Source organism: Theropithecus gelada, chromosome 1 (genome assembly GCF_003255815.1).
Source record: "Theropithecus gelada isolate Dixy chromosome 1, Tgel_1.0, whole genome shotgun sequence".
In the NCBI taxonomy this organism is placed as follows: Eukaryota; Metazoa; Chordata; class Mammalia; order Primates; family Cercopithecidae; genus Theropithecus; species Theropithecus gelada.
In genome coordinates, this window is record NC_037668.1 from 73,233,120 (window position 1) to 73,257,368 (window position 24,249).

Here is a 24,249-nt window from a genome sequence, read left to right on the forward strand (position 1 = left end):
AGAGCTGACCTGAGACCTAGACGGAGGGTGTTGGGTGTCAGCCACTGGCAGGTGCTCCCTGTAGCTGCCTTGCCTTTCTCCTGGGGGGATGGAGGACAGATCAGTCTGGACAGAACACCCACCCCCCGACCCCATCTGCCCAGGGCTGGCTGGGAGTTCAGCCAGAGGAAGTCAGGACCAAGCAGAACTCACCACTTTTCTGGGTCCCTCCTTCAGATGTGAGGAGTAAGGGACTAGGGAGAGGGTGGAAGGCTCTCCAAAATAGCTATAAAAGGGCGGGCGTGGTGGCTCATGCCTGTAATCCAAGCCCTTTAGGAGGCTGAAGTGGGAGAATCACTTGAGGCCAGAATCACCTGAGTTCGAAACCAGCCTGAGCAACATAGCAAGACCCCCATCTCAAAAAAATACAACACAAAATAACTACAAAAATAAGCACTTTATTAACAACAGGATTCTCAGGGAATGGGGGCTTTCAGAAGTGTCACTGGGCTGCACTGTTGAGGTTGGATGCATCAGTGGAGATGTGAGGCCGAAAGAAATTATCCAGGACTTGCTGGCCCATGCAGGGCTTTTTCCGACTGCACGGAGAGGACACCTGGGACCTTTTGGAACCCTGTGAAAAAATGGAAGGCGGGAGGCCTTGTAGTTAGGGGAGGGGGAGCAGAGAATCCTCTCCTTGTTCTCCCTCCCTTTCCCTGACTCTACTGATCTAGCTCAGGCTTAGCCTGGAATGCTGTAGAGCTTTCATCCTGCCTCAAGTAACTGCCCCATCAATCAACCTCCCAAAAGGCTGCCTGAGGGAATCGAATTGTCCTAAAAATGTGAATCTGACTCTTCTCCACCTAAAATGGGTCAGCAGCCTAGGGCTCACACCCTGACTGACTCAGCAGACCCTGCTGACCTTTCCAGCTAAACCAACTGCTCACAGCTCCTTGAGCACTGCAGCCTGCACTGGGCCCCACCTTTGCTCACACTACTCCTGGGACTGGAAAGAACATCGCTATGGTTGATTCCCCTCCCAAACCTGAAGAAAATGATTCATTTCTAGGACCTAGATTGTTGTACCCAAGCGAGTTAGAGAAACGCTACACTTTGAGATGAATTTAAGAGTCCTGGCCAAGCGCGGTGGCTCACGCCTGTAATCCCAGCACTTTGGGAGGCCAAGGCGGGCAGATCACGAGGTCAGGAGATTGAGACCAGCCTGGCCAACACAGTGAAACCCCATCTCTACTAAAAATACAAAAATTTAGCCAGGCGTGGTGGCGGGCACCTGTAGTCCCAGCAATCGGGAGGCTGAGGCAGGAGAATGGTGTGAACCCGGGAGGCAGAGCTTGCAGTGAGCCGAGATTGCGCCACTGAACTCCACACTCCAGCCTGGGCGACAGAGCGAGACCCTGTCTCAAAAAAAAAAAACAGTCCTTTATTAGCCGGTGACCGAGAAATGGCTAACGCTCAAAATTCTCTCGGCCCCAGGAAGGCTCCATTTTCTTTATACTTCAGTTTAGGAAGGGGAGGGGGAGTTCAGCTGCAACAATTTTACAGAAGTAAAAACATGTAAAAAAGTTAAAAAGACAAATGGTTACAGAGAAACAAACAGTTTCCAGGTGCAGGGACTCTAAATCTTTCATAAGATGTTATATATGTGGGCTCTGTTGGACACAAACTCAAGGCTTTATGGTGTTATCTCTTGAGCAAAATCCTGGGAACTTCAAACATTGCTTGCTTCAGTACCTTATCAGTTAATTGGACTCTTTGATATGTTGGGAGTCTGCATACACAAGTTAACTCCTTGAGAAAGGGGGTGGGTGAAGAGTCCTTGAAACCTATTTCCAAGGCTTCATTTACAGAAGGAGCCAAATGGAGTTGTCTGGCTTTCTCAATGAAGGGAGAGCCTATTCATGTGGAAACAAGGCTAGGTGATTAAGGGAGAGTCTAAAACAAGGTTAGGTATTACAAGATTACCAGCTGCTCCCTCCAAACAGCCTTTCCTGATCCTTGTCTCCCAGATAGAACTGACAGCTCCCATGGATGGGTGTGGTGGCTCAACACCTGTAATCCCAGCACTTTGGGAGGCCAAGGCGGGCAGATCACTTGAGGTCAAGAGTTCGAGACCAGACTAGCCAACATGGTGAAACCCTGTTTCTACTAAAAATACAAAAATTAGTTGGGTGTGGTGGCAGACGCCTGTAATCCCAGCTACTTGGGAGACTGAGGCAGGAGAATCACTTTAATCTAGTTATTGGAGATTGCAGTGAGCCGAGATTGGGCCACTGCACTCCAGCTTGGGTGACAGGGCAAGACCGTCTCAAAACAAAACAAAACAAAACAAAAAGAACTGATGGCTCCACAATTCATATCCCACAAAATCCAGTACATGCATTTCACACACCTGTGACACTGGAGAGTCCTCATCATTTTTTTCCTTTCCCTCTACCCTGCACCCCACAATGCAACTTCTCCAGGTCAAGAACTATTCCTCTCTCCAGTGAAGCCTGGAGTGGAGAATGTTCACCCAAACATTCGTCAGTTAACTGACTAAAAACCCATGGCCTCAGGCCTGGGGAGACGGGTTGGGAGAGGCCTAGGAGACTTACCTTGCAGGTCCCTGGCTGTTGGCCCTGATACACACGGAAAACCTAGACAAGAAGACGGGGAGGTGAGGGCTGGCACTTTTTCCAAAAGAGATAAACCGGTGTTCTGCCCTTAACTTCATGTCCCAGTACTTTTGTTTAAAATATGTTTTTTTGGCCAGGCATGGTGGCTCACGCCTGTAATCCTAGCATTTTGAGAGGCCAAGGTGGGTGGATCACTTGAGGCCAGCAGTTCGAGACCAGCCTGGCCAACATGGTGAAACCCCATTTCTAAAAATCCAAAACATCATGGCTGGGTGTGGTGGCTCACACCTGTAATCTCAGCATTCTGGGAGGCTAAGGCGGGTGGATCACTTGAGGTCAAGAGTTAGAGACCAGTCTGGCGAGCATAGTGAAACCTCACCTCTACTAAAAATACAAAAAAAAGTTAGCAGGGTGTGGTGGCACAAGCTTATAATCCCAGCTAATCGGGAGGCTGAGGCAGTAGAATAACTTGAACTTGGGAACCAGAGTTTGCAGTGAGCTGAGATCATACCACTGCACTCCAGCCTTGGTGACAGAGGGAGACAGCGTCTCTTCCCCCTAAAAATACAAATAATACAAATAATACAAATTTAAAAATAAAAAATCAGCCAGGAATGGTGGCACACGCCTGTAATTCCAGCTACTTGGAAGGCTGAAGCAGAATCACTTGAACCTGGGAGGCAGAGGTTGCAATGATCCAAGATCATGCCATTGCACTCCAGCCTGGGCAACAGAGTGAGACTCCGTCTCAAAGAAAAAAGAAAAAAAAAAAAAGCGGTTTTTTGGGCCAGGTACAGTGGCTCATGCCTGTAATCCCAGCACTCTGGGAGGCCAATGCGGGTGGATCACTTAAGGCCAGGGGTTTGAGACCAGCCAAGCCAACATGGTGAAATCCCCATCTCTACAAAAAATATAAAACTTAGCTGGGCATGGTGGTACACGTCTGTAATCCCAGCTATTCGGGAGGTTGAGGCACGAGAATCACTTGAACCCAGGAGGCAAAGGTTGCAGTGACCCAAGATCGCACCACTGTACTTCAGCCTGGGTGACAGGGACTCCATCTCAAAAAACAAATAATAATAATAGCCGGGCACAGTGGCTCACACCTGTAATCCCAGCACTTTGGGAGGCTGAGGCAGGCAGGTCGGGAGTTGGAGATGAGCCTGGCCAGCATGATGAAACCCCGTCTCTACTAAAAATAGAAACAATAGCTAGGCGTGGTGGCGGGCACCTGTAATCCAAGCTACTCAGGAAGCTGAGGCAGGAGAATCGCTTGAACCCAGGAGGCAGAGGCTGCAGTCAGTCCAGATAGCGCCATTGCACTCCAGCCTGGGCAATAGAGCGAGACTCCATCTCAAAAAAAAAAAATGCTTTTTTTTCTGTTTACATGCTTGTGTTCATGTAGGAAACACAAGGAAGTACAACAAAGACAACAAAGGTAGTGCCTTTTTCATGGCGGTGGAAACAGCTGCGGTGTGAAATTCCTCCTGGGTCAGCCAGCGAGCGCCTGCTGGTACGGTGGTCACTGGGGTCTGCCCTTCCAAGGCCAGACCATATACTTGATATGTCAGCTTGATGTGAGAGAAGGTGTGGACAACCTGGAGGAAGGGCCAAGAAGTTCAAATAGGCCTGTGGATATAGCCTCAAAACCCACCATCCTTGGCCGTTCCGCTGCTTACTTACCTCCCCAAGGTGCCGGAGGCGCGTGGCTGGGAGGGGCCCAGCCCAACGCTGTAGTTCCTGCAGCAGGGCCTTGCGCTGAAGCTGCTCTGAGGGCTCCCAGGTAACGGACGGGAACTCCCACAGTCCTGCCAGCAGACCTGAGAGGGAGGGCAGCCAGGCAGGGGTCAGGCCTCAGCTGCCGATTCCCTCCATTCTCCCTTGTTACTCACGCCACTGCCTTCCACGCCCAGTATCCAGGTACCTGAGTTGGGCCTCTGCACCAGCAGAATTTGGGCACCCCCAAGGGCCCCAGGCTGTTCCAGAACACAGGTAGCAGAGCTCTCCTCCCTGGGAGGCTTGCGGCTGGCCTTTCTGGGGAAGTTGACCACTCCCAGGGTCTGGTCCCAGGGCTCTGAAGCAGGCAGGCACAACTGGCACTGTCCAGTGTTAAGAGCTGGGAATGGAGATCCCCAAACCCTACTCAGGCCGAGAGGGCTTTAGGGGCCAATCTAGAGAGCAGGCTTTGGCCAGGTTCTGCAGAATCTTATTCAGGTTAGAGGAAGAACTGGAGTGGGGCTTCTGACTGGGCCAGGAAGGGCTGGGGTGGGGGCTAGGTTTGGTGCTCACCACACTCCTCCACATCAGGATTGCCCGACAGGCTCCGTGAGGCTAAGAGCTGTTCCCGCCCCACCTGAGAGGCACAGGGTTGGGTGTCATAGGGCAGAGTCACCCCTTAGGACTTCTCAGTGCCCCTTCCCCAGTAGGCTTACTCTCTGGCGTGCCCGGCACAGGCTCTGCACAGGGCACTGGCTGCACAGTGGGCGCTGTGGGGTACACACTGTGGCCCCTAGCTCCATGGCTGCTTGGTTGAAATCTCCTGGCCGGGCTGGGTCCACCAGTTGCTGGGCTAGACCCCTAAAAGAAGGGAACACTGCTGTGAGCCAGAGCTCCTTTGGAGACACCCCTGAAGCACCCTTGTTACCCCAACATCCTACCAGAGCCGCTGGGAAACAAGGGTGCTGCTGGGATCAGCACCAATGGCTCGGACACGGCACAGCACCCGTGCTACGTTGCCATCCACCACACCGGTTGCCTGGCACAGAGGAGCCAAAGAATTAGCCTGGGCTGGGAGGAAGAAGGCTGGGCATGCACAAAGTGGGGGTGGGCTGTGGAATCACCTGGCCAAAGGCGATAGAGGCAATGGCCCCAGCTGTGTAGCGCCCCACGCCGGGCAGGAGCTGCTGCAGGGTCTCTGCTGTACGTGGCATGTGGCCCCCTAGCTCCTCTACCACCTGATTGGAGTGCAAGACTTAAGATTATGAGACACCCAAGACTCCTGGGTTCCTACCCTCCTGCCATCCCCTTACCTTCTGAGCTCCCTCCTGCAGCCGCCGGCCACGAGAATAGTACCCCAGGCCAGCCCAGAGCTGATTCACCTCCTGTGGGTAGGATCAGAGGTCAGAGAGATCACCCGTCAGTCCCTCTGTCGTTCCCATTTCCCCTACCCTAGGGTGGCTCTCACCTCCAGGGAAGCACTGGCCAGGTCCTGCAGTGTAGGCCACTTCTATAGCCACAGGCAGGCAGAAAGAGACAAGGTCAAGGGTGAGGGTGGTAGAGGAAACCTTCTCTACACCCACCCCAAAGTAAAGGCTCTCATCTGGGGTCCGACCCATGACCCTTCCCTTCCTCCCCTGGAGTCACCTGCATCCATCCAGTATAGTAGTTGATCACAGTGGCAACCTGGGTCTGCTGCAGCATGACCTCTGAGACCCACACTAGGGGAAAGGGGTTGGCATAAGGACACTGCTGACCTGCCCTACCTGGCCCACAGCCCCCAGACCCAAGGGCCTCGAGGCAAAGTGGCCCTGCTCTCAGGAGATGTACTGACCAGCATATGCCCGCCTGTCCGGGTCCACCTCATCTTCTGCCTGTCAATGCAACCCCAGATGAGGAGTTAGGGTGGAGGGGGCTGGGTGCCTGCCTCCCACCCACTGTCCCTGCTCCTCGCCTGCCTACCCGTCTTCTCCATGGTAAGTCCCGCTTCTCTTGGTCGTACCAGCTTAGCAGGCTCCTTCGGAAGGCTGTGACTTCAGCTACGTCTCTGAATAGATGGTATGGGGAGACAGAGGCCTGCAATACCACCTCTTCCGGCTGCCTGGCCAGGCCTGCTGGGGCCCCAGGACACTTAGGAATCATCCCTGCATAGGCTGGGCACCAGGGTCTTGGGACACAGCAGTCTGTGGCAGTATGCTCCCAGTTAGGGCTTCCCCCAACAAACCCCTTTAAGCTTTGGAGCTGGAGTCAGACCAGAGTTATGTAATTGTGTGTAGCTGTGGCTAAGTTTCTGGCCTTAATTTCTCAGGGTGGTACTGCTGGCTTCTTTGTCTCTGAGCCATAATGAAAACCTAATAGTTTTAGCCAGCTATAATATATACTGGTGCAGGACCTTCCTATTTACAAAACACTTTCAGGTTCATGAACTCATTTGGTCCCATGAAAGCCACATGAGGGAGGAAATGCTGAACTACTGCTCCATTTTACTGGTAAGAAAACAGCCATCCAGAGCAATTATCCTAATGTCACACAGCAATATAGTCAGAATTACACCCTTAGTGAGTCTCTTTTTTTTTTGAGACAGAGTCTGGCTCTGTTGCCCAGGCTGAAGTGCAGTGGCACTATCTCGACTCAGTGCAACCTCTGCCTTGCAGGTTCAAGCGATCCTCCCTCCTCAGCCTCCCGAGTAGCTGGGACTACAGACGCTCACCACCATGCGAGCATAGAGAGGGGGTTTTGCCATGTTACCCAGGCTGGTCTCAAACTCCTGGGCTCAAGGGATCCACCCATCTCGGCCTCCCAAAGGGCTGGGATTACAGGTGTGAGCCACCGTACCTGGCCCTTAGTAAGTCTCTTAATGTCTTGATACTTATCACAATCCCTTCCCAGACTGAATCTGCCCCCTTTCATGGCCAGTGAGCCTTGAGCCACAACCAAGTTCCTTACCATCACAAGCAGAAGGCTTGGCCTGACTGTTGCTCTTAGCATGCTTCTGCCTCCCTTCCTGGCTGGCTGCCTGCCTCCTGTGACCACTTCCCACGGCTGCTCGTGGCTTCCTCATGATGGCCTGAAACAAAAAGACCCAGCCAAAGCAGTCACAATGAGGCAGAATCTTGAGGCCTTCCAAGGGTGATAGCCATCTCCGTCTGATCCACCATTCACATAGGGTCCAGCTTTTCTTAAGCACTCTCAAGATGCTCATGAGTTTACTCTTGGCTGGCTGCAGCACTGAGATACAACTAGTATAGCTAAGCAAGTGGCCTCAAGGGGGCCAGCGTTACAGCCCTGGAGACATGCAAAAACAGAGGCCAGGGCTGGGATGGGTCAAGGACCAAAACCTCCTGTTTGGGAGCATTTGTGTATCCCTGATGCTTACTGTGACTGGGTGTTTAGGTGTTTAGGGGTTGTTTAGGTGTGTCTGGGAAAATGGTGGTAGGAGGTTTCTCTGCCTCTTAGAGATGTAGCATGGTTACACTGAAACAGCCTTTAGTAGTGACCTAGTCCAAAACCTTCATTTTATCCTGGAAGAAACCAGGGATCAGAGGGACAAAAGATCTGTCTGAGAACAGATGGCAAATCAGTGGGAGAATAAGAGATTAGCTATTTTTATTCCTAATCTTTTCCTGATCTAGTAAACCATAGGTGGCTGACCATCAACAATGAGAAAATGTGCCTGGTTGATTTTCACTGCTCCCGGACTGTTATAATGGCTGCCTTTTCTCTAACAGCTAAAATTAGCTGATACTTTGTGAGTGCCGACTCTATGTCAGACCCCATGAAGAGCTTTACCGGATCTCTCAATCTCCTGGTGACTCCATGAGGTATGTACTAGTATCACCTCCATCTTACTTATAAGGGAATTGAAGTTTACGGAGATTAAGCAACTTGTTCTTTCAAATCCACAACCAGCATTCTTACACTGTGATAAAATGCAGTCCCTGCTAAGCTTCTGTATCAAACTCTCCCCCAAAAACTTTGACTTTACCACCTCATTTTCATCAAAAGAGCTTGCCTCCTCCATCAGAAAAAAAAAAAAACAACTTCAAATCTACCTCCATTTGCACTGTCCTACCCTCCTCCTCTTCAGAGTCCTGCTCCTCCAATCCCATCTAACTGCTGGAACTCAGAAACCAATACCCCAGGCCGGGCACAGTGGCTCACCCCTGTAATCTCAACACTGCGGGAGGCTAAGGCAGGCTAAGGCAGGCAGATCACTTGAGGTCAGGAGTTTGAGACCAGCCTGGCCAACAAGGTGAAACCCCATCTCTACTAAAAATCCAAAAAAATTAGCTGGACATACTCGCTTGAACGCAGGAGGCAGAGCTTGCAGTGAGCTGAGATCATGCCACTGCACAGCCTGGGCGACAGAGACAGAGCAAGACTCTGTCTCAAAAAAAAAAAAACAAAAAACCAATACCCCAAAATACGGCACTCTGACATGCTGAACTCAAAAAGCCTCAAGGTCTCTCTGCTCCTTCCACCCCACAGACTCTCCCAAAGCCAGGACAAAGTTGTTCCTCTGGAACTCTTTATCTGCCTACAGTCCAAACCCACTAAAAAGAATACTTGTGTTTTTCTTCCCCCCTCGCTAAGACTAACACGTAACCACACCTGAACAAACCCTTTCACAAGGTGTTGTGTACCTCAGGATCATTCAAATTCCAAAGAGAACTATTAACAATTCCATTCTCTGTCCCCATTCCAGTCTCCCTAGTAACCCTTTATTGCCCTTCAACAGAATCTCCTTCTGGCCAAAGTTCAGTTTATTTAAAAACAAATAGAGTTGGACATGCTGGCTCAGGCCTGTAATCCCAGCACTTTGGGAGGCCAAGGCAGAATTGCTAGAGCCCAGGAATTCGAGATTAGGCTTGCAACATAGCAAGTCTCTACAAAAACAGAAAAACAGAATTTCTCTTCTACCCCTCCCATAATCTGTTTTGCCAGATGGTATATAAACTTACGATCTCTGTAGGGGGATGGGTAATCACTTTGTGGTTCTCCCAGTGTGCATGTTAATAAATCTGTATGCCTTTTCTCCAGTTAACCTGCTATTTGTGAGCTGATTTTTCAGCAGATCTTCAGAGGGCAAAGTGAAAGATTTTCCCCTTGACTCGTACACAATCAAGTTCCACCCTCCTTCCCTTCATAGCCAAACTTCCTTCACCAAACCTGCTTACTTCCACATTCATTCTACAATCCATTCTCCAAAGAGCAAAGGAACCTTTTCCAGATCATGTCACTTCCTTCCTTATAACCTTCAATGACTTCCCATTCTTTTTTTGGGGGGGCGGGGGATGGGGTCTCACTCCGTCACCCAGGCTGGAGTGCAGTGGTTCACTGCAACCTCTGCTTCCTCAGCTCAAGCAATCCTCCCAATACCCAACCCCAACTCCAAGCAGCTGGGACCACAGGCGCACACCACCACCACACTCACCTAAGTTTTGTATTTTTGTTAGAGACAGGGTTTCACCATGTTGCCCTGGCTAGTCTCAACCTACAGAGCTCAAGCAATCAAACCGCCTCAGCTTCCCAAACTGCTGGGATTACAGGCATGAACTACGGCACCGTGTGGCACCCCATTATATTCTTTTATTTTCTTTCTTTTCTCCCCCGCTCTTTCCTTCCTTCCTGTTTTCCTTTTTCTTTCTTTTTTAAATACTCTAGGCCTTTACTATGGGTCATTAAATTCTTGAGCAAGCTGGTTGTGGTGGCTCAACACTGTAATCCCGCTACTCTGGAGGCTGAAGTGAAGAACAGCTTGAACCCAGAAGGTCGAGGCTGCAGTGAGCTATGATTGTGCCACTGCACTCCATCCTGGGCTCAGCAAGACCCTGTCTCTTAAAGAAAAAAAAAGAGGCCGGGCGCGGTGGCTCAAGCCTGTAATCCCAGCACTTTGGGAGGCCGAGACGGGCGGATCACGAGGTCAGGAGATCGAGACCATCCTGGCTAACACGGTGAAACCCCGTCTCTACTAAAAAATACAAAAAAACTAGCCGGGCGAGGTGGCGGGCGCCTGTAGTCCCAGCTACTCAGGAGGCTGAGGCAGGAGAATGGCGTAAACCCGGGAGGCGGAGCTTGCAGTGAGCTGAGATCCGGCCACTGCACTCCAGCCTGGGCGACAGAGCGAGACTCCGTCTCAAAAAAAAAAAAAAAAAAAAAAAAAAAAAAAAAAAAGAAAAAAAAAGATTGAGCAATATTTATGGAGCCCCTAATAGATGCCAAGTAGTTTTAGGCACCTGGCATACTTCAGTAAATAAAACATCAAAAGTTCCTGCCCTCAGAGAGCTTATATTCTAATGGGGACAGAAAAGGAATAATGAACATAAGTAAATTCCATAACATGTTAGGTGATAAATATTAGCATAAAAAGCAAAAATTAGAGCAAGTGGGGAAAAAAAAGAGTGCCAAGGTGGGGTTTAATGTTGCAATTTTAAAGACTGTGGTCAAGGTAGACCCAAAGCATTCTAAGTGAGTGCAAAGGCCCCAAGGAGGGTGCCTGCTATGTCTGTGGTACAGTAAACAGGCCAATGTGGTTAGAATGGAATGAGATGGGGCTGAGTGGTAGGTCAGAGAAGTAAACCAGATGAGGTGGGGAGGAGAGGGTCACAAAGTCCCTTATAGGCCATTGGAGTGATTTGGCTGCCACACCCTTGCTCTTAGAACAGAAGGCAGTCCTTTTACTACGGCCTTGTGGGTCCAATAATCCGGGCACCATCCGCCTCATCCCCTCTCACTGTGCTCTAGCCAAGGTTGATTGAATTTAGTTGCTTAAACATCTCAAACGTGTCTGTACATCTTGGGGCCTCACACAATCCATTTCCTGTTTGGACTCTTTTATGCTTTACCTAACATCTAATCATTTTTCTTTTTTTTTTTTTTTTTTTTTTTGAGACGGAGTCTCGCGCTGTCGCCCGGGCTGGAGTGCAGTGGCCGGATCTCAGCTCACTGCAAGCTCCGCCTCCCGGGTTCCCGCCATTCTCCTGCCTAAGCCTCCCGAGTAGCTGGGACTACAGGTGCCCGCCACCTCGCCCGGCTAGTTTTTCGTATTTTTTAGTAGAGACGGGGTTTCACTGTGTTAGCCAAGATGGTCTCGATCTCCTGACCTCATGATCCGCCCGTCTCGGCCTCCCAAAGTGCTGGGATTACAGGCTTGAGCCACCGCGCCCGGCCCATCTAATCATTTTTCAAGTCTTGACTGAAATGTCCAGATCAGGTCCCCTCATCTTATCCTATCATGTATTTCTGCCTTGTAGCTCTTACCCCAATGTAATTTCACATTACTTTGATTCTTTCCATCAGTGTGTACTTCCTGAATTTGACTGTAAAAAGCGACTTGAGTGCGAGGACTGATTTTCTTCTGTTGACTGGTGTGTGTCCAAAGTCAGTGCCAGGTAAACTGTACACAATAAATGCTTGTTAAATGAATTAATGGGATGGGGGACAGTCAAAAGAGTTTCCCTTTTTTTAGGATAGGAGAAATCCAAACAGTTTTATTTTGTTGTTGTTTTTATAGACAGTGTGTCCCTCACTCTGCTGCTCTGCCACCCAGGCTGGAATGCAATGGGGAGATCATGACTCACTGCAGCCTCGATCTCCTGGGCTCAAGCCATCCTCTCGCCTCAGCCTCCCAGGTAGCTGGGACTACAGGTGCGCACCACCATGCCCAACTAATTTTTAATATTTTTTTGTAGAGGCAAGGTTTCACTATGTTGCCCAGGCTGGTCTTGAACTCCTGGGGTCAAGTGATCCTCCCACCTCGGCCTCCTAAAGTGATTACAGGCATAAGCCTCTGCGTCAGGCCCAAGCAGTTCTGAATAATGATGAAATGGGCTGAGCTGAGAGAAGCTGAAGATGAACTATAAACAAAGAGTAACAAAGGAGCATTGGAAGGCACAGGTGGATGGGAATCGGAGTGTTTAGGGAGGTACTAGTCTCCAATAGGAACCTCTTTTTTTTTTTTTTTTGAAACGGAGTTTCGCTCTTGTTGCCCAGGCTAGAGTGCAAAATGGCGCGATCTCGGCTTACCGCAACCTCCGCCTCCCGGGTTCAAGAGACTCTCCTGCCTCAGCCTCCTTAGTGGGATTACAGGCGCCCGCACCATACCCAGTTAATTTTTTTTGTACTTTTAGTAGAGATTGGGTTTCACCATGTTGGCCAGGCTGGTCTTGAACTGACCTCAGGTAATTCGTCCGCCTCGGCCTCCCACAGTGCTAAGATTACAGGTGTGAGCCACTGTGCCCGGCCTAGAAATCTCTTTCAAGCTCAATCACCCTCTAGGTCGACTATACGGCCTAGTTGCTTTTCAATTTATCCCTTCCTCGCCATCCATACTGCCAGCCTTAATTCAAGTTCACATTATCACTTGATTGGATTATTTCAAAAGCTGCCCTACCAGTCGGTCGCCCTACACCCTCCTCAGCCTCCTCCGACGGCTTACTCCCCGCCTCTTTCACTTTCTGGAGAGCACTGCGCTCTCCATCCTCTCTGGGAATTTACCGATGCCCAGAACACCCTTCTTTCCCCCACACGACCCTCTCCTAGCCTAACTCCTGGGCGTGCTTTAAGCTCAGCTCAGGCAGCGTCACCTTCTCTGGAAAGCCCAAACCCAGTCATCCCCCCCCCCCCTAACCCCCACCCCCGGCCCACGCTGATGAAGAGAGCAGTACACCCAACCCCCGCGTTCCCGCAGCGAATGCGGGAAAGAAAATTTACCTCCAGCGCGCTCTAGCGCGCCCAGCTTTTCGGCGCACTTCAGGGGGCGTGGCTCGGGCCCATCCCGGCGGCGAGGCGGCAGCACCGGCCAATAGGCAATTAGCGCGCGTCGGGCTGCCTTCCCCGCGCCGGACCCGGGAGGTCTGAACGGAAGTCCGACCCTTCGGCGACCCGACGGCTAAACCCCGCGCCATCCCCGACTGCCTGAACCGCTCCAGGAGACGGAGCGCAAGTCCAGCTTACCCACAGACGACTCAGGCGGGAGACGAGCGGTGTCATGGCCGCCTACAGTGACGATGGCGCAGCTTCAGCTCCCGCAGCTTCCGACGGTGAGCGGCTTCCCAGGGGTAGCCTTCAAAGCCTCTGCGCTCTGGGAGAGGGCAAGGCCTCGGGCTCATAGTTCTAGAGACTCCTCAAGCTTCAGAGGACTGCTCCTTCCGCTTGAACTAGCCACGAGGAGACTACAAGTCCCATTGTACACCGCGGCTCGGGCTGCAAAAGCCTGGAGCGTTGGGAGCATGGGGCTGATGGAGGCATGGCGGGAGATGTAGTCTGGAGCTCATAACGGTGACTAATAATAGTTGTGATTCAGTTCAGTGGGGTGGATTGAGCATTGTGGTCCAAAGGACGTATTGGCAGCTCTGGTGTGTGGCACTATCAGGCTCTGGGACTTACTGGGAACTGTTGCTTATGGCGCTGGGCACCATGAGAACAGTAGTGTGGATTCTGTGGGATATTAAGGGAGCTGAGATCCTCAAGCCCTGCAAAATGTTTCCTGCAGGACACGGGAAAAAAGAATCTCAAAGGTCATCTAATCCAACTTTCTCCTCTATATATTGTGACAGCGAGGTGGGAAGTAATTTACCCAGACTCATACAAGCCACGGGAAGACCCAGGCTTCCTCCCCAAATTCAGGGCACTCTCCACTCCAAGGCCTGTGTGTAGAACACGTGGGATACAAAGGCTTGTGGGAAAAGCTGCCAATGGAAACTACCCCCCTCACCACCATCACCGTGGCCTAGCTTGCTGTCTGTTCCCCTGGGCTCTTTCCTTAAGCATGAACATCCATCACCCTCTTAACCCCCAGGTGGTGTCAGCAAAAGCACAACATCTGGGGAGGAGCTAGTAGTCCGGGTTCCCGTAGTGGATGTGCAAAGCAACAACTTCAAAGAGATGTGGCCATCCCTCCTGCTAGCCATAAAGACAGCTAATTTCGTGGCTGTGGACACGGTGAGAGTTGGAAAACAAGGAGGGCAGGCGTTTGTGAAGGGGCTGGTGCTAGAGGCCTGTCAACCCTCCCTTTACCTCCCCACAGGAGCTGAGTGGGCTTGGGGACAGGAAGAGTTTGCTGAACCAGTAAGTATAAGCCCTGTTCTCTTTAGTGCAAGCCCTCAACTGTGGAGGGGGGCGGTCACAGACCTGGGTGGTTTGGGTCCTTCATAAGGCTAACTCCCAGCCACAGCAACCCCCAAACCCAACCCCAAGGTGCATCGAGGAACGTTACAAGGCTGTGTGTCATGCTGCCAGGACCCGTTCTATCCTCTCCCTGGGCCTCGCCTGCTTCAAGCGACAGCCAGACAAGGTATGAGCTGATCTCACCCCAATCCTAGGTCTGGCTGTGGGGAGGAGGGTAGAGAGATTCTGGGGAACATCAGATATGAAGCTTTTTTCTCCCAAATCTGTTTTTTTTTTTTCTAACTTGATAGATTTTTTTTTTTCAATAGGTTTATGGGGAACAGGTGGTGTTTGGTTAAATGAATAAGTTCTTTAGTGGTGATTTCTGGGATTTTGGTGCACCCATCACCCAAACAGTGTACACTGTGCCCAATGTGTAGTCTTTTACCCCTCACCTGCCTCCACCTTTTCCCCGCCGAGTCCATTGTATCATTCTTAAGCTTTTACATCCTCCTAACTTGGCTCTCCCAAATCTTGATATAGCAGACTTTCTCTTTCTCCCAGGGTGAACATTCCTATCTGGCTCAGGTGTTCAATCTCACTCTGCTGTGCATGGAGGAGTATGTCATAGAACCAAAGTCTGTGCAGTTCCTGATACAGCATGGCTTCAACTTCAACCAGCAGTATGCCCAAGGCATCCCCTACCATAAGGGCAATGACAAGGTAGGCCTCCAGATTCCCTAGCCTTGAGTCTGCCCTTCTGTGACTTTATTTCTTCCTATCCTAGGCTGGATGCCTGGGGAGAACCTGCTTCTTAGGGAGTATGGGGAATCACTAGTGACAGGGCTTGGGAAACAAGACTGCTAGGAGGGTAGGTAGCATTGGGTAGAGAGAGAGAGCGCGTTCCAAGTGGGCAAGCCTGGGATAAGTGCCCAGCAGAAGAGGCTCCCTGGGGGACTCTGTCCTCCTCATTGACCCCTTTACTTTCACCTAGGGTGATGAGAGCCAGAGCCAGTCAGTACGGACCCTATTCCTGGAGCTAATCCGAGCCCGCCGGCCCCTGGTGCTACACAATGGCCTTATAGACTTGGTGTTCCTATACCAGAACTTCTATGCACACCTCCCTGAGAGTCTGGGAACCTTCACTGCTGACCTGTGTGAGATGTTCCCAGCAGGCATTTATGACACCAAATATGCTGCTGAATTTCATGCCCGCTTCGTGGCCTCCTACTTAGAATATGCCTTCCGGAAATGGTGAGGAAATGGTTGAGGGAAAGGGGTGGGGCCTGATACGAGTTTATTTCATTCACTTAAGATATTTATTGAGCTCCTACCATGTGCCCAGACAGTGTTTTAGGTGCTGAGGATTCAGCAGTGAACAAAACAGACCAAAAAACCCTGCTCTTATGGAGCTTATATGCTAGTGGACCATTACCCTCTTGCGCTGTTGCAGTGAACGGGAAAATGGGAAGCAGCGGGCAGCTGGCAGCCCACACCTTACCCTGGAGTTCTGCAACTATCCTTCCAGCATGAGGGACCATATTGATTACCGTTGCTGCCTGCCCCCAGCAACCCACCGTCCTCATCCCACCAGCATCTGTGACAACTTCTCGGTGAGAGCACCCACCTATTTCTTGGGAGGGGAGGTTCTGATGCCTGGAGCCTCTTTCTAAGCCTCTTTCCCACCCCTAGGCTTATGGCTGGTGCCCCCTGGGACCACAGTGTCCTCAGTCCCACGATATTGACCTTATCATTGACACTGATGAGGCTGCAGCAGAGGACAAGCGGCGACGGCGACGACGTAGGGAAAAACGGAAGAGGGCTTTGTTGAACCTAGCAGGGACACAGACCTCTGGGGAAGCTAAGGATGGTCCTCCCAAGAAGCAGGTCTGTGGGGATAGCCTCAAGGCTGAAGAAACCGAGGAGGTGGCTGAGAATGAAACTAGAAATCTGCCTCACTCCAACCAAGGCAACAAAAATGACTTAGAGATGGGTGTTACGGCAGCAAGGCCTGAAATAGCTGATACAGCTACCTCAGAAGTGCCAGGGAGCCAAGCCAGTTCTAACCCAGTACCTGGGGATGGATTGCACCGGGCTGGTTTTGATGCCTTTATGACAGGTTATGTGATGGCCTATGTGGAAGTAAGCCAGGGACCCCAGCCCAGCAACTCTGGACCCTGGCTCCCTGAATGCCACAATAAGGTATATTTGAGTGGCAAAGCTGTACCCCTCACAGTGGCCAAGAGCCAGTTCTCCCGTTCCTCCAAAGCCCACAATCAGAAGATGAAGCTCGCTTGGGGCAGCAGCTGATGCAACTTCCACCTAGCACTCAGGTGGAATGGAGGTATTTTGGGTCTTTCTAGCCTGTAAATGTCATACTCAACTACTACTGAGTTTAGGGGAGGGGGAGTGTCCTGACAGACATATCACGGCATTGCCCTGGACCTCCTCCTTTATCTCAGTGCCTGAGGTACAAGTAAGAAGGCTGACCAGCACCTGTAACACCGACTTTATTTTTAAGTCTGAAAATGTCTTGGGAAAGTTTTACAAAAAAAATCAACAGAAGCAAGTTATGAAAATATTTGACTAGCTTCATCTTTGGTTATTTCTTATTGCAGCTCTGTAAGGACAGACTGTTCCCAAAGTTCCAGCCATGGCAGGAAGGGAAGAAAATCAGTCCATATATAAACCATTTAATCAACTGAATGTATCACATGTTGACAAATACATAGAAGCAGGCCCTAGGGCCTACAAAACCAGCCCCACTCCCAACCACAAGGTTGAAAGTCTTATGGGGCAGAACATTAAGACTCCTTTATAAATATGAAAATAGATTAATCAATGGGAAAAAGGTCTTTGAATAGGTTAGCTAAGAGCCATGACCACAACACTGCCTTGCTCTCCTCTTGCATAGAAACGTAGTGACGTGGTCTGACCATGCAGTAAGTGCAAACAGCAATTACTCAAGTGTCTTAGAATACTGGCAAGAAGCACCCCAATCTTCAGGTCTGGGAAACAGCCATGCCCATTATGCCCTCTTAGTCAGCTCCATGTTCCACTCAGTAGCTTACATGCCCCAAGAAAGGGCAAGAGACAGACCTGGGGTGGGGAAAGAACCGGGGTAATAGCTGCCTGCCAGCTCAGCCTAGAACTAGACATCCTCTGGTCCTGTCTGGGGAGGTGCACTGGAGGGGGTCCAGTGAGAGGCAGACCTCTTTGCCAGATTTCAGAGGCTTGGTATCAGCTGTTGGCCCTAACTAGGAAGGCCTCTCACTCCTGCCTCCCCTATCATACACAGCCAATGGGCACCGGGAGCCCAGAAGTTGAGCCTGGGTTGGCCTAGCCTGCCTACTCTGTAGGCTCCAGGGAAGAATCAAGGCTGTGCACCTAGGGGGCCATATGGTTTCAGCTGAAGGTCCATCCCCAAGGTGAGGCAGGGACTAACCCCCCTCACCCATCCTGCTTTCCCTGGGTTTGCAGGCCTATGCCTGAGGTGGAAAAGGTGACTGGAGTTGAGCCTGCTGGCCTTTCTTCTTCTACCTCCATCTCCTCAGAAGCACCCACAGGGCATGGACTGGTCCCCTGGGGCCTGGACCCAAAACCGTTTTCTTCCTGGAGACTGGAGCAGTCCATAGCCTCATGGGCTTGAGCAGCTGGTAGGGCAGATGCCCGGAATGGTGGGATCTCTTTAACTCTGTACTTGAGACTACTTAGGCGTGGTGGGGGCCCATCAGATAGCGATTCTTCCCGGCCCACAAATGGACAAGCCTCCTGATGCAAGAACTCAGGCGAACCAGGCAAGGAACGCCACCGGCGAATAGGTGGGGCCAGGGGCTCCTGCCAGTCAGCCAGGGGCATAGTTCCAGGCCCTGGTGCATCCAGGTCAAATACCAAAGAGATGACAGACTTGCTGGGCAGGTCAAAAAACTTGATCTTGCCCCCCTTGAGGTCCTGGCGAGCACTAAAAGGGTTGACTTTGGGGGTGCGGGCAGCACCATCTCGTGGCTGGTAGTATGGGTCCAAGACGCTCACTGTACGTGAGGGCTTACGGGAAAAGATGTCTGACTGGCTTCGAGACAGCCAGATGGTACATCTTGGGCATGGTGACTTGTGGGGGATCTTGTCATCCAGTGAGCTTAGTTGCTTCACCCCGGGTGCTTTCTCCAAGAGTCCTGAAGAATAATTAAGTCTGGGTTACTCTCACTAGTCATAACAAATAGAAGCAGCATTTTACCACAGAATGTTTTCACTCATGAAAGCAAAGTTGATACCACAGCCCTGTTTCACCAATGAAGAAACAGACTCGGAGACGGGAAGCAGTATGCTAAGCCACAGCTCTTAAAGAGGCCAGTACTTTCTGTATTATCTCCTTCCCCTCCCCTTTATTTCTGGACCTGGGATCCTGGCAATCACAATCCTAAGAGGAGAAGGCCCCACATCCAAATTTCCTCCCTTAGCGTTAGGTTTGGCTCCCTGGTCTAATCTCTTACCCTTGGCTGTGGGCTGCAGCTTCCTATCCCTCTCCTGCTCTTCTTCCTGTAGGCGGCTCAGAATTTCCTGCAGGGTCTTCCCAATCTCCACAAAAGATGGGCGCAGTTTGGGGTCCATCTGTAGGTATACACAACAGCCATGAGCCCTGCCCTCCATCTCCCACCCCAAAGATGGCATTTGAGTCTCTTTCTGGCATCTTTGAAGATTCAGATGTGTAGCTAAGAGACCTTTTCTCAAGGCCCCAGACAATGAAGATACAGTTCAGGTCAGGGAAAACACTATTGTCTACTTCCCTCCCTGTCTTAGTGTTTGTCTTATCACCTTGTCACAGAACCTTCCAAAAGTATGCTCATATTAGTTTATTCTGTTCTTGAGTTCTGCTCCTAATGTGTTTCTGGGAGGTATCTGAACAAAGCCCACCTACCCCTTGATCCTAACAGGTAAGGTCTGGCCCCAGAGCTATATATATGAAGGCCAAGAAGAGCCTTTCTCATATGCCTCAGGACCAGTTGGATCCACAGTCCAACAATAAAAGTTCCATCAACACCCAAGGCAAGGAGTGATGGGTCTATCCTACAGGCTGAGGACCAGATAATACAAAGCAATTTTTTTTCTTTCCTTGGTCCAGGGCTCCGAATAGGTTAGCTAAGAGCCAGAGGGAGGAGAAGGAGGTGTGGTTGCTGTCACTACAGTGAAAATGAGGTCCCTTGGCTGGGCGCGGTGGCTCACTCCTGTAATCCCAGCACTTTGGGAGGCCGAGGCGGGTGGATCACCTGAGGTCAGGAGTTCGAGACCAGCCTCAACATGAAGAAACCCTGTCTCTACTAAAAATACAAAATTAGCCGGGCATGGTGGTGCATGCCTGTAATCCCAGCTACTCGGGAGGCCGAGCAGAGGCAGGAGAATTGCTTGAACCTGGGAGGTGGTGGTTGCGATGAGCCAAGATCACACCATTGCACTCCAGTCTGGGCAACAAGAGCGAAACTCCGTATCAAAAAAAAAAAAAAAAAAGAAAAGGAGGTCCCTCATGAAGCTAATTAGCAGCCTCTCTGTACAGTCCTAACCAGATGAAAAGGGTTCAACCAGCCCCTGATGAAAGGCAGAGGGAGAAAGACACTCACATTACAGCAGTTGAAGGTAAGCTGCAGAAAGTCTGGAGGACAGTCTCCTACCATGTGCTGGAAGGCATCATAGTCCAGCCCGAAATTCTGTGGATGGGTATGGAAAGCCTAGGTAGACAGTTCATTAATCCCCCGACCCATCCTAGTCTACTCAGTAGAAGAGGTTGGGAGCTGCCCCTGACAACCAGCCACAGACAGTTCCAGCAAGTCCACCCCAGGAACAGAACAGTTTCATTGCTTCAAACTAGCCCCATCAGTGGCAATGATCCCCATGGTGGCAGCTCACCTCTGTGCGGGGAAGATAGTCCGGATCGGCCTGGATGCGGGCGATGATCTCGCAGAGGATGATACCATAAGAGAACACATCTGCCTGGTAGGTAGTCAGACTTTGGTTTCCCTCTTAATGGGTTGAGGGGTAGGGTATCTTCCCCTGCCTCTGCCTCGCCCCACCCCCCCATCTAACAACCCAGGCTTGGGTTAATATTGCCCATATTTCATCCAAGTCAGTCACTGGGCAGCTGCCAGGTACACCCCTGGTACCTTGTAGGAACATCTACCTGTTCTTAGTAGGAACATCTTGGACACTCTGCTAAGAGTAGATTCTAAGGAGAATCAGGGCTGAGCGCGGTGGCTCATGCCTGTAATCCCAGCACTTCAGGAAGCTGAGGCGGGCAGATCCCTTGAGGTCAGGAGTTTGAGACCAGCCTGGCCAACATGGTGAAACCCTGTCTTTACTAAAAATAAAAAAAAATTAGCAGGGCATGGTGGCGCATGCCTGTAATTCCAGCTACTTGGGAAGCTGAGGCGGGAGAATAGCTTGAACCCGGGAGGCAGTGAGCTGAGATCGTGCCACTACATTCCAGCCTGGGCAACAGAGTGAGACCATCTCAAAAAAAAGAAAAAGAAAAAAAAAAAAGGAGAATCAGGCCTTGAGATCCTCAAAACTTACCTTTTCGTTATAGGGCTCATCTCGGAGAACCTCAGGTGCCATCCAGAATGGGGAACCCACCACGGCCAACTTCTCACTCCCCATGCTGTGGGGTGAGATTATACAGAAAATGAGCTTGCCATTGGCTGGTGCAATGGAATCTTTTGACCATTCCTCCACCCCAAGGATGGGTATAGGCAAGGACTAACCAAATTTAGGGAGCTGAAGTTGAGCTGTGACCAAGTCCTGTCCTCTGGGGAGGAGGCTAGAATTTTCCCTTAGCTTCAGCCCCATGTCCCTTGAACCCCAGCATTCAGTAGGGCTACATACCTGACATCGGGGATCTTCTCAGCCAGGCCAAAGTCAGCTACCACTGCAGAGTAACCATTCTCATCCCTCTTTATCAGGCAGTTCTAGGATTCCCAGGAAGGAAGAGAAAATAATGTGGCTCAGAAGTGGGGATAAGTCAGCCACAGAGTTACCACCCATTCCTCCCTTCCTACCACAGGGCACCTTCTTCTCTGCTTCTTGGTGAACCACACTCTTAAGCTGACCCCACTGGTCAGATCAGGGGCTCTAAGACAGCCAGGTGAGATTAGTTAATCCTGGGTCTTGGTTACATTTAGGCTGTCCTAGGATACACTTCACATTCCAAACACAATTACTCGTCTTTGCTTTCTAAGTGCTAGGCATAGTTTTAGGTGCTAGGAATAGCTAGACGAAAACAACCAAAATCCTTGTCCTCTTGGAGCTTGCAATATAGGGGAGAACAACAGACTATCAGGCCCCTGGTCTCCCTTCCTCCTTCCTCAGAAACAGACCCAAAGCCCAGGCCTGACCTTGCCAACTTCATATAAGCACAAGACAAGTGTCTAAGCCTACACTAACCTTCACTGTCCACAAGATCACAACCAACCTCTTTGGCATTAAAAGTCTATGATCTGGCTTTATCCAACTGGCCTAGCTGCTGTTCCCCTGTTCCTGGTGCCCCTATGCACATATCCTCATCCAAACTTGTCACAGACAAGCTTGACTTACCAAACCTGAACAGGTCCTTCAAGCCTTTGCCTTTGCTTACACTGTTCTGTTCCATTTGAAACATCCTCCCAATTATCCTTTTCACCTAAGAAAATTTTGTCTTTTAAGGCAAGCTACCTTTTTAGCCATGACCTCATCTTTCTCTCTCCCTCTCATCTCAACTTCTTTAGTTCCTCCTCTATGACACTCCTCTTACAGTCTAGCAGAAAAGCTATGAACCCCTCAGGAGCAAGTTCTGGTTTGGTCCTTCCTTCCTCACAGGTTTCAATTCATGAGACAGGCTGAGAATATGCTCACTGAACAAATGCTGTCTTCAGGTCAACCCAAATGACCTGTAAATAAACAAAGCAGCAACCACCTCTCCCCAAATAGCTGCTTTCAAAATAGCCCTACACTGCTCTGGCTCAAGAGGCACCTCACCCCACCCCCTTCCTTCAGAATAGCAGACAGCAGGGATCCTTGGCTCACAGAAACACTTCTGGAGCCAGCAAGGCCCCATCTGACCCAAACCAGCCCTCCCTCTTCCTTGCCAGCCTTAGTATCTAGTTGCTAAGACATGGCCAGGTCACTTCCTGCTTACTCCTGTCAGGTACAAATCAATCCCTTACTCTGGCCTTGACATGATTACACCATTCCCCTTCCCCAAGCTGGAAGGAGCCGTGATGTCATCTCTTCTACCCTGGATCACAGGTAGACATGCCTCATCTCTGGCTTCCAGGAAGGACAGTCCTCATGCTTGTCCTGGCTTTGGCTCTCTCATCAGTCCTGCTGGCTCAGCACCCCCCGCTCCCTGATTTTGACTGTCTGTAAGAAGATGGGCCCTAGGCCAGCCTTCCTATTAGCCAAAGCCCCAGCTATAGGGCACCAGCCTGTGAGGCAGTGGCAGCTCAAATATGTCACCTATGTCTCTTCCTTCCCAGAAGCCTGCCTACACTAAGCAGTAAAAGAGGCCCAGTCTGATTTCCCTGAGGCAAGAGGTGACCTTTTCAGTTTCAAAAAGCAGCCCAGGCACTACTGCTGCCTGGTTCCCATTCCTCATTGTCCTCACACCTATTATATCACACTGCAGCAGTGACTTACATGTTTGCCTCTTCACGGGCAAGGAATGATTTCATTTGTCTCTGTATCTGTAACCTAGCACAGGCACCCAGAAGGAGCTTGGCAAAAGTGTGTTAAATGAAAGTTTGGTATGATGACTGAAGCAACGGGGCTTCTTTTAAAAGCATGTGTCAAGCTGGGTATGGTGGCTCATGCCTGTAATTCCAGCACTTTGGGAGGCCAAGGCAGGCAGATCACCTGAGGTCAGGAGTTCAAGACCAGCCTGGCCAACATGGTGAAACCCTGTCTCTACTAAAAATACAAAAATTAGCCAGGTGTGGTGGTGGGCACCTGTAATCCCAGCTACTCGGGAGGCTGGGGCAGGAGAATCACTTGAACCCAGGAGGCAGAGGTTGCAGTTAGCACGCCACTGCACTCCAGCCTGGGCAACAGTGAGACTCTGTCTCAAAAATTGAAATTACAAAAAGCATGTGTCAAACGTATACAATAATCATATATTCCACTCTCCATAGTGAGGACTGAGATGACAAGAGACTCAAAAGGGTGGCCATGGATGCATTTCCTGGAAACCTACACAAATTCTTCAGAACTGGGCCAGATCAGACACCTGAGAGAAGTACCTGAGGTGTCCTGGAACAGCTGCACAGTCAGTATTAACATTGAATAAAGCCACCTGAGTGGAGAAATGCCAAGTCTATTAATTCATGTTCACTCTAAAGCTGTTTCTGCAACAAAACACTTTCTATGTGACTTCACCTCTTTCCCCTCACCTCCAAAAAACTGACTCCATAAACTCAGTTAGGATCAGGCAGGAAAAGACTGATTCTACTGAAAGACTGAACAGTCAAGAGGTTCTTTTCATAGCACAGGGAGATCAGTGACCGAACTGCCGGACTCCTAAATGCCTCAGGGACTGCTATATTTCAAGTCTCTTAGAGGATTATCGGTTTTGGTGTGATATGTCCCATCCCTTACCCTCAATCCCACCATGTGATCCCGTACCTTTACCATAGCTCTTGTGTAATGACCTGCTGACTTAAATATCTCCACAACTAGAGTAGAGCCCATGAAAGGTAGAGATTGGATTCCCCAATATTGTGCCCTCTAATAGCATAGCATAAATAGTTCCCAGAAGCTGCTGATGGTTTTTTTTTTTTTTTTTTTTTTTTTTTTT

General features: G+C 50.4%; 3 protein-coding genes across 15 annotated transcripts in view; 1 reads left to right on the forward strand and 2 right to left on the reverse strand.

Moving 5' to 3' along the window:
* Window positions 1–417: 417 nt before the first annotated feature.
* Window positions 418–13,827, reverse strand: MUTYH (mutY DNA glycosylase). Of its 11 annotated transcripts, XR_003119161.1 has the most exons (17): window positions 13,287–13,827; window positions 7,278–7,398; window positions 6,294–6,442; window positions 6,166–6,205; window positions 5,979–6,052; window positions 5,800–5,841; window positions 5,645–5,716; window positions 5,456–5,569; window positions 5,273–5,370; window positions 5,048–5,192; window positions 4,905–4,968; window positions 4,540–4,731; window positions 4,299–4,435; window positions 4,061–4,213; window positions 2,595–2,636; window positions 1,963–2,145; window positions 418–613 (listed from the first exon to the last, which is right to left on the reverse strand). XR_003119161.1 is itself a non-coding variant. In XM_025384051.1 (16 exons), the coding sequence occupies exons 1-16, from the start codon at window positions 13,320–13,322 to the stop codon at window positions 482–484; spliced, it is 1,611 nt and encodes a 536-aa protein (XP_025239836.1). In that variant the 5' UTR covers window positions 13,323–13,827; the 3' UTR covers window positions 418–481. The 11 variants fall into 11 exon arrangements, 10 of the variants coding, with proteins under 10 accessions (XP_025239836.1, XP_025239829.1, XP_025239818.1 ...); XM_025384051.1 differs by lacking the exon at window positions 1,963–2,145; XM_025384044.1 differs by lacking the exon at window positions 1,963–2,145 and having other exon boundaries at window positions 6,294–6,445.
* TOE1 (target of EGR1, exonuclease) lies at window positions 12,527–17,024 on the forward strand. 2 transcript variants are annotated; one of them, XM_025384102.1, is made up of 8 exons: window positions 12,527–13,372; window positions 14,131–14,273; window positions 14,359–14,399; window positions 14,529–14,625; window positions 15,003–15,161; window positions 15,433–15,692; window positions 15,892–16,051; window positions 16,131–17,024. In XM_025384102.1, the coding sequence occupies exons 1-8, from the start codon at window positions 13,321–13,323 to the stop codon at window positions 16,746–16,748; spliced, it is 1,530 nt and encodes a 509-aa protein (XP_025239887.1). In that variant the 5' UTR covers window positions 12,527–13,320; the 3' UTR covers window positions 16,749–17,024. The 2 variants fall into 2 exon arrangements, with proteins under 2 accessions (XP_025239887.1, XP_025239898.1); XM_025384113.1 differs by lacking the exons at window positions 14,131–14,273; window positions 14,529–14,625 and having other exon boundaries at window positions 16,131–17,019.
* TESK2 (testis associated actin remodelling kinase 2) overlaps window positions 16,932–24,249 on the reverse strand; it is a 115,645-nt gene continuing 108,327 nt past the window's right edge. The window contains exons 5-10 of one of the 2 annotated variants that reach the window (XM_025384003.1): window positions 21,309–21,391; window positions 21,000–21,084; window positions 20,337–20,420; window positions 20,051–20,137; window positions 18,929–19,046; window positions 16,932–18,610 (exon numbers count right to left, since the gene is read on the reverse strand). In XM_025384003.1, the coding sequence (XP_025239788.1) occupies window positions 17,889–18,610; window positions 18,929–19,046; window positions 20,051–20,137; window positions 20,337–20,420; window positions 21,000–21,084; window positions 21,309–21,391 (1,179 nt within the window). In that variant the 3' untranslated portion in view covers window positions 16,932–17,888. The remainder of the gene's footprint in view (window positions 18,611–18,928; window positions 19,047–20,050; window positions 20,138–20,336; window positions 20,421–20,999; window positions 21,085–21,308; window positions 21,392–24,249) is intronic. The other variant, XM_025384011.1, reaches the window with a different exon arrangement.